General features: G+C 36.9%; 1 protein-coding gene across 1 annotated transcript in view; it reads right to left on the reverse strand.

Annotated features, from left to right (window-relative positions):
* Positions 1-16,291, reverse strand: part of stard14 (START domain containing 14) — a 42,982-nt gene that overhangs the window by 20,616 nt on the left and 6,075 nt on the right. Inside the window, exons 2-4 of the mRNA XM_039766134.1 lie at positions 14,099-14,246; positions 9,937-10,040; positions 5,542-5,659 (exon numbers count right to left, since the gene is read on the reverse strand). Coding sequence (XP_039622068.1) covers positions 5,542-5,659; positions 9,937-10,040; positions 14,099-14,246 — 370 coding nt within the window. The remainder of the gene's footprint in view (positions 1-5,541; positions 5,660-9,936; positions 10,041-14,098; positions 14,247-16,291) is intronic.

The following is a 16,291-nucleotide window of genomic DNA, read 5'->3' on the forward strand; positions in this document are numbered from 1 at the left end:
TTAGTCTCTCTTGCTCTTTTCTCGCTATATTTAAGATATATAATCAAACCAGCTGCCGTGGCACAACGTCAGAGGTTAGACACTGACGTCCGAGGTTTGATACCCATTAGTGGATGCAAAAGTGCTTACAACTGACGAGCCCCAATAAGGGTGAAGCACAGTCGTGTACTTTTTGTGATATTTAGCAGGTACTGTATCATATATCTATGATCCGCATCTCACAATTGAGAGGACGTGGCGAATGTTTGCCAGATGGCTAACCAACAACAAGCATTACCTGGTAGGTAGCCACTTGAATAATCAGAATGCAATTCTGATCTAAATATATATATATATATATATATATATATATATATATATATATATATATATATATATATATATACGTCCATGCATGGAAGGCCGCAATGCAGTCCCAAGTTTACGAGTCGGAAGAAGAAAGAATTGCGAGGCTACAGCATGAAGCTCAAAGAGCTGGCAAGGCAGCCCCAAGTTAATAAGTCGGAGACAAACTCACTTACCCGCTGATAGACAAGGGGGTGGGCGGGGATTGGGAGATGGCGAGCATGTCCACAAAACAAAACCGCCGACTCTGCATTTCAATTTTTATTGTGACGATTTCAATAGTTTCTAGGAGCCTGGACTTTTTACAGCACGGGCTTACACAGCTAGTATATATATATATACTATATATATACACACACACACACAGTTTATATCTCTCTATTATAAAATAAATCTTCAGACGAGACAAGACTATTGCCAAGAGATTTTATCAAGTCCTGCCCTCCTCTCAACTATTTACGGTTAACAGCCCTTTGACTTCTCTTTTGTATGAATGCTTTTGTCAGACACAGTTCATGCACTCTCAGCTCTTATAAATTTTTATGTTCTCCTCACTTTAAGTTCCCAATAAAATAAGGCTTATTATGTCCAAATCTTAATGAAGAATTTCATCCCAAAGGATTATCAACAGAAGAAATGAGTACACGGGCAATCCTAGCACCGAGAAACAATGAAGTCAAATGAATTTACACGAAAATTGTCAATTGGTTACACGGAAAATTGGTTAAATGCGTATCAATAGACTATGCTGAAAAAGTTGGTGGTGGTGGCACGGAAGATGATAACATCAACTTGGAATATCCCGTAGAATATCTATTGTACAACCATTAACACCATATGGTCTTCCACCGGCCAAATTACTGTTGAAAGAAGGATGTATCATAATTTTATTGTGTAATTTATGTATGAGTGATGGGCTATGCAATAAGACAAGATTAGTTGTATTCAAAATTGGTCGAACAGTTCTGACATGTAAAATTTTAACAGCCAACGAGAAAGGTAATGTATTACATCTTCTGCGGAAAACATTAGACACCAAAGGAGATCTTGATATGCCATTCGTATTAAAATGTTTACAGTTTCCCGTTAGAACATCTTTTGCTATGACAATTAACAAATCACAGGGACAAACATTCAAGAAAGTCGGTTTATTTATTAGAGGGAAAGGAACTATATTCACTCATGGGCAGTTATACGTTGCTTTCTCTAATTACTCACTGTAATGTAAAATAATTAGGTCTATTATGCATATGTAACAATTCCCATGAAAATAACAATTTGTACAAATCGTTCATCTGCTTCCTTATACACGAGTGGCAGAGCCGCGAAGTGGCTAGCGCATAGTACCCGCACAGGGGTTGGTGAACGAAGCAAGCAGGGGGGAAAGCCCCCTAATAACAATAAAAAACAACTTTCATTATAAGCACTCCATAAAACACATGCCAAGCAGACTTTGATCCCTTAGATAAAGGAATTAGGATGTCATGGTGGTTAGCACTGTGGCCCCAAAGATCCAGCATCCTATAATCGAATCCCATGCCTACCCCTTGTCTAGGTACAGTTTGAATGTTCTTCCCATATCTGTGTGAATTTTTTCTCAGGGCACTCCAGCTTTCCTTCCACATCCCCCAAAATGTGTTTAACTAGTGATAATAAAAATTGGCCGAGTGAATATGTTTGTGTGTGCGTTTGTGTGTGTTTATGTACAGACTGGAGTAATGCTGGATAGGCTCCAGCCCACCATGACCACAAATTGGATTAAATTAGTTTGAGAATTTTATGTTATGTTAGACAAAAGGAAGTCCATGAAGAATTGTTTAATTTATATCATATGCAGAATCATGGTGTCTTTTCCTAGTTATCTTAAAAAGTAATATCTATGTTCTAAACTTACTTTTCAAAGTCAGGGTCATGGTTAGCTAGGATCTATTTAGAAAGCAACCAGCCTTGGAAAGGAGAATAATCAACATATCAGCAAATGGCCATGATAAAATACTATGAATTACAATATTAAGAATCTTACAATTTAAATGTAAGATAAGCCAGCCCCACAGTCTCTTCACCCAATGGTTGTTTTTCCAATACAAGGTCAAGGAGGCAATACATGAAAGGATGGGGAGTCATTCCCTTTAAGAGTTTGCACGAATACAAACACCCACCCACATTTATACTGGGAAAATTTTTATTATTCCAATGTGCCCATCTTTAGCATATGGTTTTCAAACTCTTAAAAGGCACAGATATAAATGTTTACGGACATTTACTCATTTCTTTTAGCAGAGAGTCTCCAATGCCTATGCTCTTGCTTCATTATCTCATCCTCCTCTGATCAGACATGACCTATTGGGCTATGCTGTGGTGCTTGGCTCACAAATCTTCTTTTAAAAATTAATTTACATTACAGAAGATGCACAGCATATAGAAATAATAAGAAGGTCATCTTTGCTGTGTATTTTACCAAATTAAGAATTTAGACTGATGACAATAGTGCAATTCTGTATAATTAAAGACTTTAGGGATATATTGTAAGTTGCATTATTTTGATAATTACAGATTAGTAAAAATAATTATAATTATTTTGGACCTTTAAAGTTGCTGATGTGTGGCACTCGCTGGTGAGTACTGGGTTACATGCTCATCACTATCTATATAGAATCTGCATGCACATTTTGTCCATCTAAATTTGACACACGCAAATGTGGGTGGGTGGGTGTGTGTAGGAGGGGGCCAGGTGACAGAATAGTCTTCAGCTCGGTGTTGATTCTGCTTTGTCCCTAATGCTGCCAGGATTTGCTCCAGACCCACGTGACCCTTAACTGGATAAAGCAGGGTTTGAACATCATAATGTTAATGGAAACTTCTGTATTATAGTGCTCTGCAATACTTTCATTCACTAACAACCTCTTTAGATCTTTGAATTTTAGACTTTACAATTTCCTCAACAAGAATAAGGAGAAAAAACTGAACACTATACTAAAAAATGAGTCAAGAAGAAAACTTCCCCCACTCTTTCCAACAGTAATTTTATAGTTTCTAAAACCCCTGTTCTCCCTCTTTCACAGAATATATGACCACAGTCAACAAATCTGGAATTGTGTACTCATTTCTAAAAATGTAGACATTCCCCAAACCCAAACCTTAACCATTTTTATGCAGAATTCAAGTATGAATATGTGTCTGTGTGTTTAGCTGTACATCATGTATGGTGCATCATGGAATGATGACATTCAGTATGAAAATTACAATAAACTGTAAAGATGAATAATCTGCCATGGCAATGGTCTAGTGGGCTCTAATTAGTACTGTTGTGTTAAAGCTCCAGTAGAAACCACCCCTACAACTGCAGAATTAGTAATATAAAATCCTTCAACTGTATATCTGTTATTTTACAGTCAGGGACACTGGGAAAGGAAGTGTGTGCTGTATTAACAAATTCAAGGCTGAAAGCCACATAATATTCATACCAATCTATCCCTGGGCACATTCTTAAAACACACACACACACACACACACACACACACACACACACACAAAGTCTGTTAAAGCTTGAAAAGTAAAAACCACATGGGCTAGGCACTGGCACACTGATTCTTAAATAAAATATTACTTCAAGTGTCTGCACTCAACCCCAATTTATCACTAAATAATCAAATATATAAATAAATACTTGAACATAGGTTTGAAAATTTATAATTTTAGAAAATTATATATTAAAGATCTGCTTCAAGATTTGCTTTAAAATTAATATTACAATTGCAAAATGAAAATAGATCATATATTTTAAGGAAACTTTTCTATTCAGATTAACAACCAGCTAAAATGCAAACTTTAAATAAATACAGCATCTAAAATACATAAAAATTATTCAAATTAAGGTACTCATAAAAAGAAACCTACAAATAAAAGAAGGTAAGGGTTAGTTGAGAGATTCTGAGGAGTGACTCTTTAATCTCAGGGCTCCAAGTGTAGTTTTTAAGATTATGGCAGGGGTATTTAAAGTTAGGATAGAAAAAATATAGGCCCAAGAAAGTGGGTTTAAGATAATGAATTTGGGGAGAGGAAGAACAATCTAAAATGAAGGCAAGGTTAGTATTAGGGGTTAAGAAAATAAAGGACAGTCTAAAATGAAACCTCAATTTTCATCAACCAAGAATAAACTAAACGTTGAGCTGACATTCGAGTTAGAGAAAGTTGGTCATAAGTATTTTTTATTTAGTTGAAGTGATAAGTTAGGTAAGATGTTTGAAAGATAACATCATATTTGAAAGATGAGCATTAACCGATTCTATACTTTACTTGTGGATGTTGAACAACTGCTACAGGTTTCCCAATGGCCTACCTTCATATGTCACATTTCTTTAGAGCCCTGACCAATGGAACGAAATCCAAAGGTATGCCATCTGGTTTCAGAACATCTAACATTCCAATTAAAACAATAACCTTTTTAATATGAAGCTGATGCTGACGTTTGTTCAAGAAAGAGGCCAAATTAGAAATTTCATAATGTTGAACAACCTCAATTTGCCAACCTTCATATGTACATGAATCTAAGGAAGTAAAGTTGAAAGGTCTGACAAGACAGGACACCACTGTGTAATCTGTTGACAAACTTTAATTTTAAACTTATTCTTTATTCTTAACTGGAGTATCAGATTTAGCACCAACTACTTTTTTTTAACTGGCACGACAATTTCAAAATTATTCAATCCAATTCTCTGTACTGCAGCCTACTAGAAACACAAACCCAACCTAGCATGTAGCTTAACTGGAACTGCCAATTTTTCTAACCCATACATCTTTGGGAATGTGGGAAGAAAGTCAGTGTTCCTGGAGGAAAATCCATGCTGACATAGGAAGAGGATGCAAAATCCACACAGACAGTGAATGGGTACAGGATGTAAACCATGAATTTATGAGGTGCCATCTTGCTATTTTCCTTTTAGTAAATTTTAAATTAAATGTAATTAATAAACAAATAAAAATATATGACTTTTTTACCCAGCGAAAAATTAAATAATAACTGTGTTATAAGTCAAGTTTAAAAACTCGACCTGTTGGCAGAAGCCACCTCTTAAGTTTTACTACTAAAGTGAAGAAGAGCTGGTGCAAATTTCTTGTCATGACTTGCTGCTCACACGTAAAGGAAACACAATCAACAAATGACCGTTTCTAAAGCAGGAAGAAAAGTGGCTCTACCTTTGGGGTCAGCTTGAGACATGTAGATTAGAGTACAGCTTTTTGGTCCTGTAGACTTCACCAGGTAACCCGTGAGAATAGACACTGCCCGAACAAGGTCCTTCGAAGGAGGGTACTTCTGCAAAAGTAAAGCAAATGTTCAATTTAAAAGTGCAGTGGAGCTTCTTCTATGGAACTGCAGTCCTAATTCTGAGGCAAATGATGCACAAAAGTTTGCATCTATGGATTATTCTCAGAATGATAAAGGGCTGAGGAAGTTCAACTTTGGTCCAAATTTTGAAGACTGATTTGACTATAATGAGTAGATTAGTTTGCTGCTGACAATGTTACCATTAAATATGCCAGACACTTGGAACAAAGGCATGCTGTTAGAATACTACAATCAAATTAAAATTTCAGATACACAAATTAAAATAATTTCTTCAAAATCAGTTTACTGTTTACTTCTATCAAGTTGGTCAAATAAAAAAACATCTAACGTTGATGGACAAATTTTCATTCTAATTTCTTCTTAAATATATATTGTATTTTTCAAGCACACACTTTAGGTTAAACATGGTAAGAAAATTAAATTGAACTTTGTACTTTCTACATTAGGAACTGGCTGTGAATACTCCTATTATTTATAGTTAATTTCAAATGCCAATTATTGGAATTACAGTACATACTCAAAACTTGCATGATGACAAGTGAATTTATACAATTGTATGTTTATAAACAAAATCTCATCTCCTTATAAAACTTATGCAGATTTGTTAAGGAACATTTCCCCATAAGAAAGGATTAACATGATTTCAATATGGATGGAGAGATTTCAAGAATTTCCTGAAGAAAGCCAACAATGTTAACATTATTTAAGAGGCAACAACAGGGACCTCAACAATATTGGGGAGTACTGCGTTAAAAGAGGTTTGGAGTTTCACTTAAAACTTATGAATTAAACACAAGCGAGAAGATAATTTGAGTCTTTACCAAACATTGGTCATCATGAAATGGGGACTGAGAAACAGTCACAAACAAAATGTGGGAAACTGGAGAAAATTTCCTAGAAAAATGGCCACCTGACAATTTTTAAGCTTAACTACAGAGATGGGGAGCCAAGCCAAAGGCACAAGCTAGACGATCAGCTCACTTATCAACACATTTGTTGCCATGAAAGGGGAATTGAGCAACAGTAGTGCATATTTCTATCACTTGTTCACTGCTAAGAATGGAGAATTGCGTAACAGTTGTAAGGATGATAGCCTAGAAGATCACAACAATTTCTGTCATATGTTTACCGTTCTAAAAGAGTAGCTAAGCAACGGTCATAAGCAAGATAATCAGACAACATTTTATCACATTCACCATTGTGAAAGGAAAACTGACTAACAGTAGTGCACAAAGCGATCTAAGGAATTTCTGACGCATGCTCTCCATTGTAAAAATGAAATTGAGTAACAGTCACAAACCAGCAGACTTTTGTCATATGTTCACCATTGTGAATTGGAAACTTAGCAAAGGTTGTGCACAAAGCCATCAGCTGACCTTCTGTCATGATTCAGCATTTTGAAAGGGAAACTAAGCAACAGACCAAAGCAAGAAGAGCAGCTGACATTTTATCACATATTTGCCATTGTGGGAGGGGAACCAAGTAAAAGTAAGACAATAGTAATCCTCTGACTTTCTGTCACGTTTGCCATTGGAAAGGGTTATGTGAACAACAGCTGCATGCACAGTGATCAGCTGACCATTTACATATTAGCTAGCAGTAAAAGAGAAACTAAACAATGGCCAAATGCAAGGCAATCAGCTGACTTTTTATCACATCTGCCGCCGAGGAAGGAAAACTGAGCAGGTCTCACACAAAACAATCAATAGACAAGCATGTGCAGTTATAATAGGAACACCAAGTAATGTTCATAAGCACGAGGAGCAGCCAATTCTTTATTTCACACACTTTGGATGCATCGTTTTTATTATTAAGAAACTCAGAATGCTCAAATTTATATCACATAAATTTCATCACAGTGCAATTAATTAAATGATAGAAACATTTAAAACTTGACATAACATGTTTTCCATGAAACATATGTTACAGGTGATTTTTAATCTTTTAATTTACCCTTTTCTAATAATAAGCTCAAAAAATAGAAACGTGGAAAGTATAATCAAAGTACGATAAATGCATGACATGCAAAAATTGAACTGCATATCTAAATGTAACTAGCAAGAATACAAATAAAATAAATAGTAGCCACATTGGTTTTGCCACCTTGCCCAATAAAAATGTAATGAGCCAATAAAAATAGTCAATAAACATATGCATACAAAATGGATGCTTAAACTCACATTCATTAAGAGTGCAGCTCTTGATTATATGGAGATTTCATGCCTAAGTAAGTAGTACTAGGGTGTTGTACCGTGTTAGCCATTATGAATGTAGAGAAAAGCCAAGCAAAATGACACCTTTTATTGGCTAACTAAAAAGATTACAATATGCAAGCTTTCGAGGCAACTCAGGCCCCTTCTTCAGGAAAGATAATAAAAGGTTTCATTTTGCTTGGCTTTTCTCTACATGCCTAAGTAAGCAAAGACTCCACTGCTGCTTCAATATCATTTGCAGTATAATTATAAAACATTATGGGAGACTGATTTTAAAAAGTAAATTAATTACTCTGATAAGTTAGAATCAGACAAAGAGGAGTGGACTACACATTTAAAGCTGCAGCAGCAATAAACACCCAGTATGGCTTATGTTTACGTAGTGCTGTAAAAACAGAAATTAAAAAATTCGGACATGAGTATCAGTAGGCTTTGCGCCCTGGGAACCATCCATCCATCCATCCATCCATTTTCTAACCCGCTGAATCCGAATACAGGGTCACGGGGGTCTGCTGGAGCCAATCCCAGCCAACACAGGGCACAAGGCAGGAACCAATCCTGTGTAGGGTGCCAACCCACCGCAGCCTGGGAACCAAGTTACCTAAACTATTCTATAACATTTTAGCAATTATTTCCTGCTCTGATGCTGATCTTTCTGATCATAAAACAGGCCATTACTCTAGCAATTGATGAGAGGAATTCATAATTAACTGCAGAATTACGATATTTGAGAGTTCCGCTAGAGTTAATTTTTCTCTTGCACGATTTGGTTCAAAAACTAATCAGCACATCATCATCTCATAACAGACTTAAATTTCGAGTTTCGCAATTTTCTGTCCAGTTCTAGCTCTTAGATCTAGACCATCCTCAAGAAACTGTGACACAAACACACACACCCCCATCATCAAGATATCTACATTCAGATCCACTGAAACCTGGACATTCAGATCCACTGAAACCTGGAGAATGGAATTTTTGACAAATATAAAGCTTTTGCTCCTCTCCCATAGACAATAGGTTATGTTAGGGAAGGGGCAAAGCAAGAAAGAATAAAGTTAATTTCATTCTTGTTTTAAAAAAATCAGAGCTCATGACAGTGACTGGTAATCACAAACACCTGGTCCAGTCACTGTGGAATATTCAGTGTTTGTGTAGTTTTTTTTTTTTTTCATATCATTCCAATAACATGCAGGTTACGTTAACCAGAGACTACAAACCTGCATTGTATGAGCGAGGGTGTGTGCATGTACGAGGAAGACCTGCAAACAACTGTCTTCCCATCCAAATTTGAGCCCAGTGCTCTCACAATAGGATCCTGTTCCAGAAGATACAGTATTGGTACATGTGACAATGTTACTACTGCTAACAGGAAAAGGTAGGCTGAAAAAAATGGTAGAGGATGGATGGATAGAGAGGTAAAACAGATTCCTTGATTCTTTTTGTAGGCTAGTGAAACTGCTGCTACTCTGTGTGATCATTATTTAATGTTTATTATCTTTTAAGCTTTATATGGCTTTGTCCTGCTTCTTTTACTCCTTATATCTGTGTTAAATTCAGAACCAGAATTTTTAATTGTGATTTTACTTTTTTTTTGTAGTACCTCTTGGGTAGCAGGCCAATTAATAGCACTGGTAGCCACTCGATTTTGAATGAGCACCATGAGCGACACTTCTTCTCTTCCCAAAATTTTCTTTATCGGTTCATTAGGATCAGTAATCATAGTACTAATAACGTATATCCTTTTTTGGATGACCACAAAAATTGCGTTAAACATCATATTCTAAAAATGCTGCAGAGTTAATTTTTTCCCATTTCTAAATAATAATTACCTCCTATCTTTCTTGCATACCTGTTCAGATTATGTTCAAAATTCACCAGATAAATAAAATATAAATAAATACCCAAAAAGTGTCAAAAAAGGCAGTTTTCATGCTTTTTTGGTACAGGGTCAGTAGCCTAAATATGCATTAGCACAAATCAAGATACCTTGGGGACTGATTTAATTACACAGAGAAAAACAAGGACTCTTACTGGATGCTTGACAGAATAGTTGATAATCATGTACTCTCCATCCTTGACCAGCCAGGATCTCAGGGTCACCACGTCTCTGTTTTTAAGTGGTTTTGGACACTTCCCTGATAAATACACAGAGCAAAGGTTAACAGCTAGTGCCAGACAGCAGTAAAAAGTCAGACAGTTATTTCAAATAATACACTATTGTTTCCCTTGCCAGGGTTACACAACACTTTATTCTCAAGATAATAAACTTGACTACAATGATTGCTGAGATATGTGCTTCACTGACAAACATAATGGTATGTCACTTCTGTGTTCATTTATGAATGCAAACAGTCTGGAAATGGGGACTCTTCAGATTCGATATAAGCAGACAACCCCTTTCATTCCAACTACATTTTTAATTAATAGCCATTTGTTCTTCTTAACGGTTAATTATTTAATTACACAACTTATTCTTGCTAATATGTGCTGAGCCGAAATTGTTTCCAGGTATTCCACAACTAACTAGTTTTTCCTTTCTTAAAGGAAAACTCCACCCATAAATTATATATTTTTTATACTGTATTTTCTTACCTCATGTAGTTTGTAGTGGTGGGCCATTGGGTCCCATTCTATCAGAAACATTGTGCTTTTGTGGAGAAAGTACACGAGATAACATTTTTTTCTTAACTACCACTGCAAACTGCATGATATAACTAACAAATAAAACACATGTCATTTTCAGGTGGAGTATTATTTTAAACATTCATAAATATTTTACCAATTAGAAAAGGACAGCTTCAGCTTAGTGACTCCTTTATTTATAACCTTGTTATTTACAGTTCATCATTATCTGGTAGTTGTATAAGGAAACAATAACAGACAACTGAGAATGCACAATGTTAATAGTTTTAAGCTCTTTACTCCAGCTCAGGGTTGTGATGGTCAAAGTCTCTGTAGGAAGCATTAGGCCAAGGCAAGCCCTGGATCAGATGCCAGTACATCATATGACATACTCATACACAATCAATATAGTAACTTAATATTAATATATTATTACTAATACTTTATTTCATATTTAACACAATCAAAGTACGGAATCTAATTAAACAATTGCAGTTTCAGGGGTTAAAGCTCATCTCCGTTCATCAGTTCCATGGCAGGAATCAACAACGAAACTAATGGCAGTCCATCACAGGGTACACTCATTCATGCATATGGCAACATAGGGCCACATTACAGTGATAAATTAACTTTGTCTGTATGTCTTTGAGATATATTTATTACTAAATGAAGTAAAATAAAAAGCAAAGATCTAAAATCTGCACTTGTTGGTAGGAGAGAGAGATAAAGAGAACAGGAAGAAACCATTCATGACCTCTTTCACATTAGCTATGAAACTGAGTGATATTGAAATATTCTTTTCATTGACAGTCCCATAAGTCATTGAGATAGACAATTTTAGTGTCATTCTTTCAATAAAGGACTTGTGACTCTGAAAAGATTCAACATCTGTTGATTTTAATAATAAATTTTAAGGTGCTGTAAATTACCCCAGCAGTATCAAGTACAAGGAAGAAACCACCACTAGATGAAATGCCTGCCCATCATAGACCACACTCACTCATACCAGGAGAATTTACATCCGACTATTATTATAACAACATGCATCTCATTGGGATGTGTACAAAAAGAACGGTATACTGTACTGAGAGCGCACATGCAAATATGAGAACTGCATACTAATACAGACAGTCTCTGGACTGTGATGCCACACAAACATGACAAATATATATATACCAGGGGGCTCTGCCCCCTGCTCGCTTCGCTTGCCAACCCCTGTTTCTGTTTTTCCGGATACACACTTTTAAGATTTTTTTTTTCTTTGAATTGTTGCTATTTCATTAGTTTTACTTTTATTTCAGAATTTCTGTAAAAATAATATTTGGAATCTTCCGAGTCCCAACGTGCTGAATCTTTTTAATGAGGTCAGTGAGACTTGTGTTTTTTTTGACACTATCATTTTTTTCTGCTTTCATATTCTGTATCTTGCCCTGCATGTGTATCGCGCCTACGTTTTTTTTTTGAGTCTTTTGAATTCCAGTTTTCATTATCTCTAACCTGCTCTGCATGTGTATAGCACCAACGTCTGGATTGGACGTGCTTTTTTTTCCAATTACACTTGTTCCGGGCTGATAGTTACTTTCCTTATTTTCTGAATTTGCACCTAGATTATTCTTCTTCTCTTTTGTCTCTCCAACGCTTTTGTGTCTCTTTTCTCCACGCTGCTTTCTTCTTCGCTTAGTCGTCTATGTTTCATTTATAACGTATTGTCATTATACGCTTAATATGCGCTGAGAGCCCTGGATCTGTGTGTGCTCAAAGCCAAAACACGACTGAGTGTGTTGCTGGCTGCCCTTGTTCTTATTTATTTGTAAGTAGGACGTGTCTTGCAAGAATCTCATGTTCTACGTCATCGCGAGATGCTCCGTGGCCAATCGCTTTAGTCTACAAGGTCTTTTAAGTGTCTTCCATGATCTTAACGTGAAGATCACGTATCGTCGCCCTACTGCTTCTATCCAGGATTTTTTTTTTATAATAGAGAGATTACTTTGAAATGAACCCTCATCTACTGTCATCATAAAATTCTTGACAGGTGTTCATGCTAATGCTACTGTACATAACCAATTAATTGTTAATTCACTGGAAAATAAGCAGCACAACAAACTTTAAAGAAAAGTCAGATTCTTTGTGTAAAAATTTACATTATGTGACATTATGTGTCATGCTGTCTCCACTATCTGCACCCCACTCTTTTTTCCACACCCCCTACTATGGTGAACTCACAACCTAATGTGGACCCATACAGAAAATCTCACACTATACAAAGCTGAAAGTGAAGCTGAAGTGTAAATATAAAAGAGGTTAAATTAAATGAAGAGTTCCAGTTGCCCCGTATCAGAAAGATTGACCTTAAATTCTGAAAAGGAACAGAACAATTACCTGCAAAAGCTGCAGCTCTCCAGGACCCAAATTATCGACCCATGTGAGATACATGAATAACAGACCAAAATATAGAGCTAGGGGTCCCCTTTTAGGCTCCCTGCTTCTGCTGGTCCTCCTTCATTATTGAAGAATGCCATTTAATTTTTTTATTTACTGGAATATCTCTATTTGAACCAAGCGAGCTGTGGATCACAGCCTGCTAAAATGGCAGGAATGACCAACATTAACACTGGCCAAACATCAGACCCTGGCTTGCGATGACTTCTATACGTATATAGATCTTCTATATCTTTATGCATATTAACCTTTATAATGCACTGGTAAGGCCTCACTTGGAGTACTGTGTGCAGTTTTGGTCTCCAGGCTACAAAAAGGACATAGCAGCACTAGAAAATGGCCAGAGAAGAGCGACTAGGCTGATTCCAGGGCTACAGGGGATGAATTGTGAGGAAAGATTAAAAGAGCTGAGCCTTATCAGTTTAATCAAAAGAAGATCAAGAGATGACATGATTGATGTGTTTTAAATTATGAAGGGAATTAGTACCATGGATTGGGACTTCTGTTTTAAAATGAGTTAATCAAGTACATGGGGACATCATTGGAAAAAATTGTTCAGGGTAAATGTCGCACAAACATTAGAAAGTTTTATATTACACAGAGAACCATAGACACTTGGAATAAGCTACCAAGTAGCGTGGCAGACAGTAAGACTTTAGGGACTTTCAAAACTAGACTTGATGTTTTTTTAGAAGAATTAATTGGATATTATTGGCAAACTTTGTTGGATTGAATGGCTGGTTCTCGTCTAGATTGCTCTAATGTTCTAATCTAGTTGGCATGTTCTCTCTGTTTTGGTATCTTTTCACATGCTGACAGGTTAACTGGTCATAAATTGGTCAGTGTGTGCGAGTGCTGGTATGCAGGATCTGCCATAACATCCATGGTTGGGTAATGTGCTGAAAAGTTCAAAAGCTGGGGTTGGATAAAGTGTTTTAAGGCAATGGAGGAAGTGTAGTCTTAGCCTATTATTTACTATCTCAAAACAAGGACACAGAGATAGTACAGTAGTGTTCCAAATCAAAGACACATCCATAAGCCTTCTCATACTAAACTATTCTCAAAAATCTAAAACAAATGGCACTGACAAATATTAGGAGTCAAAATAGATGGGCTGGCATTATAGACTCACAAGAATAGTATCCCACATCAGCGTTGGCAGTGATGCGGGCAATGTCAAAGCTTTCAATGGCACTGCTGTCCCACTTCCGGCGGTACTCCCCATCATGCAGGACATCATACATGGTGGCAGCTGAAACATCCTTCACTTCCATTCGGCACTGACAAGACAAACCAGGGAGAGAGACAGAATGACAGTTTAGATCACAAAAACAAGACAGAAGACTGAGGCTGAACATTTTAAAGACTTCACCAAAATAACCTCCTCAAACCCCCTTAATCCAATTCAGTCTCACAGGGGGCCCAGCAGCACCAAGAATGAGGAAACTAAAAAGCTCAGGACTGAGTGACAGTCCATTTTTGCACCCACTCATTCACACATCTACATGGGTGCCTATTGAGAATTTAATTAATCTAACCAACATATTTGGGAATCTGGGAGAAAAACCCAAAGAGATGTTGAGAGAATGTAAAACTCTACATGGACAACGTCTAGATATGAAAATTGAATGCAGGACACCAGATCTCTGAGGTAGCAGTGCTACCTACTGCACCACTGCTTCATCCTTCAGCAAGATCATTTGTGCCAGTTAAAAAAAGTAATGGAGATCTCACTGGTGTATAATAAGAATCACACAAATCAAGCTTACATATATGATCTGTTCAACACTGTGTGTGGACCGCTGTCTCCGTGAACTTGCATCCCTCTATAACATGAACTATATATTCATACGAAAAAGTATACCCTTTAAAAAGTTGTGGTGTTATATACAGAAACATTCTACTCGTAAAATTAGACAATTCTCATCTTAGTTTAACAAAATAAAACACACACAGAACAATATATCATTATTTTATTCAGCAAAAAAATAAGCCAATAATTTACTTGTACTGCCAGCCATGGGTTTCTGTTCTGATAATAATGATGCCCCTTACATATAGCTGTCCTGCTCAGAACCAACAAAATTGCTTCCTAGTTTTGCTTTTGGAATTATTATTTTACTAACACATTATGAAAAATAAGGGTGGCACGGTGACGCAGTGGTAGCGCTGCTGCCTCGCAGTTAGGAGACCCGGATTCGCTTCCCGGGTCCTCCCTGCGTGGAGTTTGCATGTTCTCCCCGTGTCTGTTTCCTCCCACAGTCCAAAGACATGCAGGTTAGGTGGATTGGTGATTCTAAATTGGCCCTGGTGTGTTTGTGTGTGCACCCTGCCCAGGATTGGTTCCTGCCTTGTGCCCTGGGAATGGCTCCAGCAGACCCCCGTGACCCTGTGTTCGGATTCAGCGGGTTGGAAAATGGATGGATAGATGGATTATGAAAAATAAATTAAAGTGTTAAGGTACTCTAGTGCTTACTATACCTCTTATATGGACAGAGCCTGACGCTTGATATGAGATGCCTCTGCCTTCAGGCACAATTGTTCACTCACAACTCTACTACTACACAACATAAAATGGCTCTAGCTTCATTATCTGTAAATAGATGAGGTGGGCCAAAGAACTTTTCGTAAAATCTTGGGTGGGGTGACGGGGGACTATTTAGTCTGTCAAGCTCATTTGTGAAGGTAGTAATCACATTGTCTCAATATACTAATATGCTGTCTGGCTTGTTCTTCAGGGTAACCCCAGTTGCCTTTTTCTGAAGACGTTCTTCCTGGTGCACTTAGGCCTGTGCTGTAAATCCTGACTTGAATGTCCATCTGATATCCAGTTACACTTTGATCTGAAATACAAGAAGCCTCTAAATTTGTTCTCATTTATCTGTGGCAATATGTCAAATATTTATACATCAACATATACTGAACATAGGTGGGGTACTGAGGTGTCACCCATTTCAAGCCTGCACTCACATAATAATTTGGGATCCCGAGGTGGTTCGTCATGTGGTGGGTGCAGCAGCGTTCTATATCAGTGCATGTTCCCAACCTCTCTGTCTCTTGATCAACATGACCATCAGCATGCCACTTTATATGGAAAAGCCAGGGGTTAAGAATTATATTACACTGCCACTTTATAAAGTACACAAGCATAATTGGCATAGTAGGACTGAATTGTGTTACAGTATATAGAAAGAGCTTTTACAATGTGCTCACTGTGAAATACACTACATTAAATAAATATTGACTGAATTAATGCGTGCTGTTTATGGTCATTATCTGAGCATATGTAACATGTAAAATGAAACTGAGGAGTGTACTATTTCCT

Source organism: Polypterus senegalus, chromosome 10 (genome assembly GCF_016835505.1).
Source record: "Polypterus senegalus isolate Bchr_013 chromosome 10, ASM1683550v1, whole genome shotgun sequence".
Classification (NCBI taxonomy): Eukaryota; Metazoa; Chordata; class Cladistia; order Polypteriformes; family Polypteridae; genus Polypterus; species Polypterus senegalus.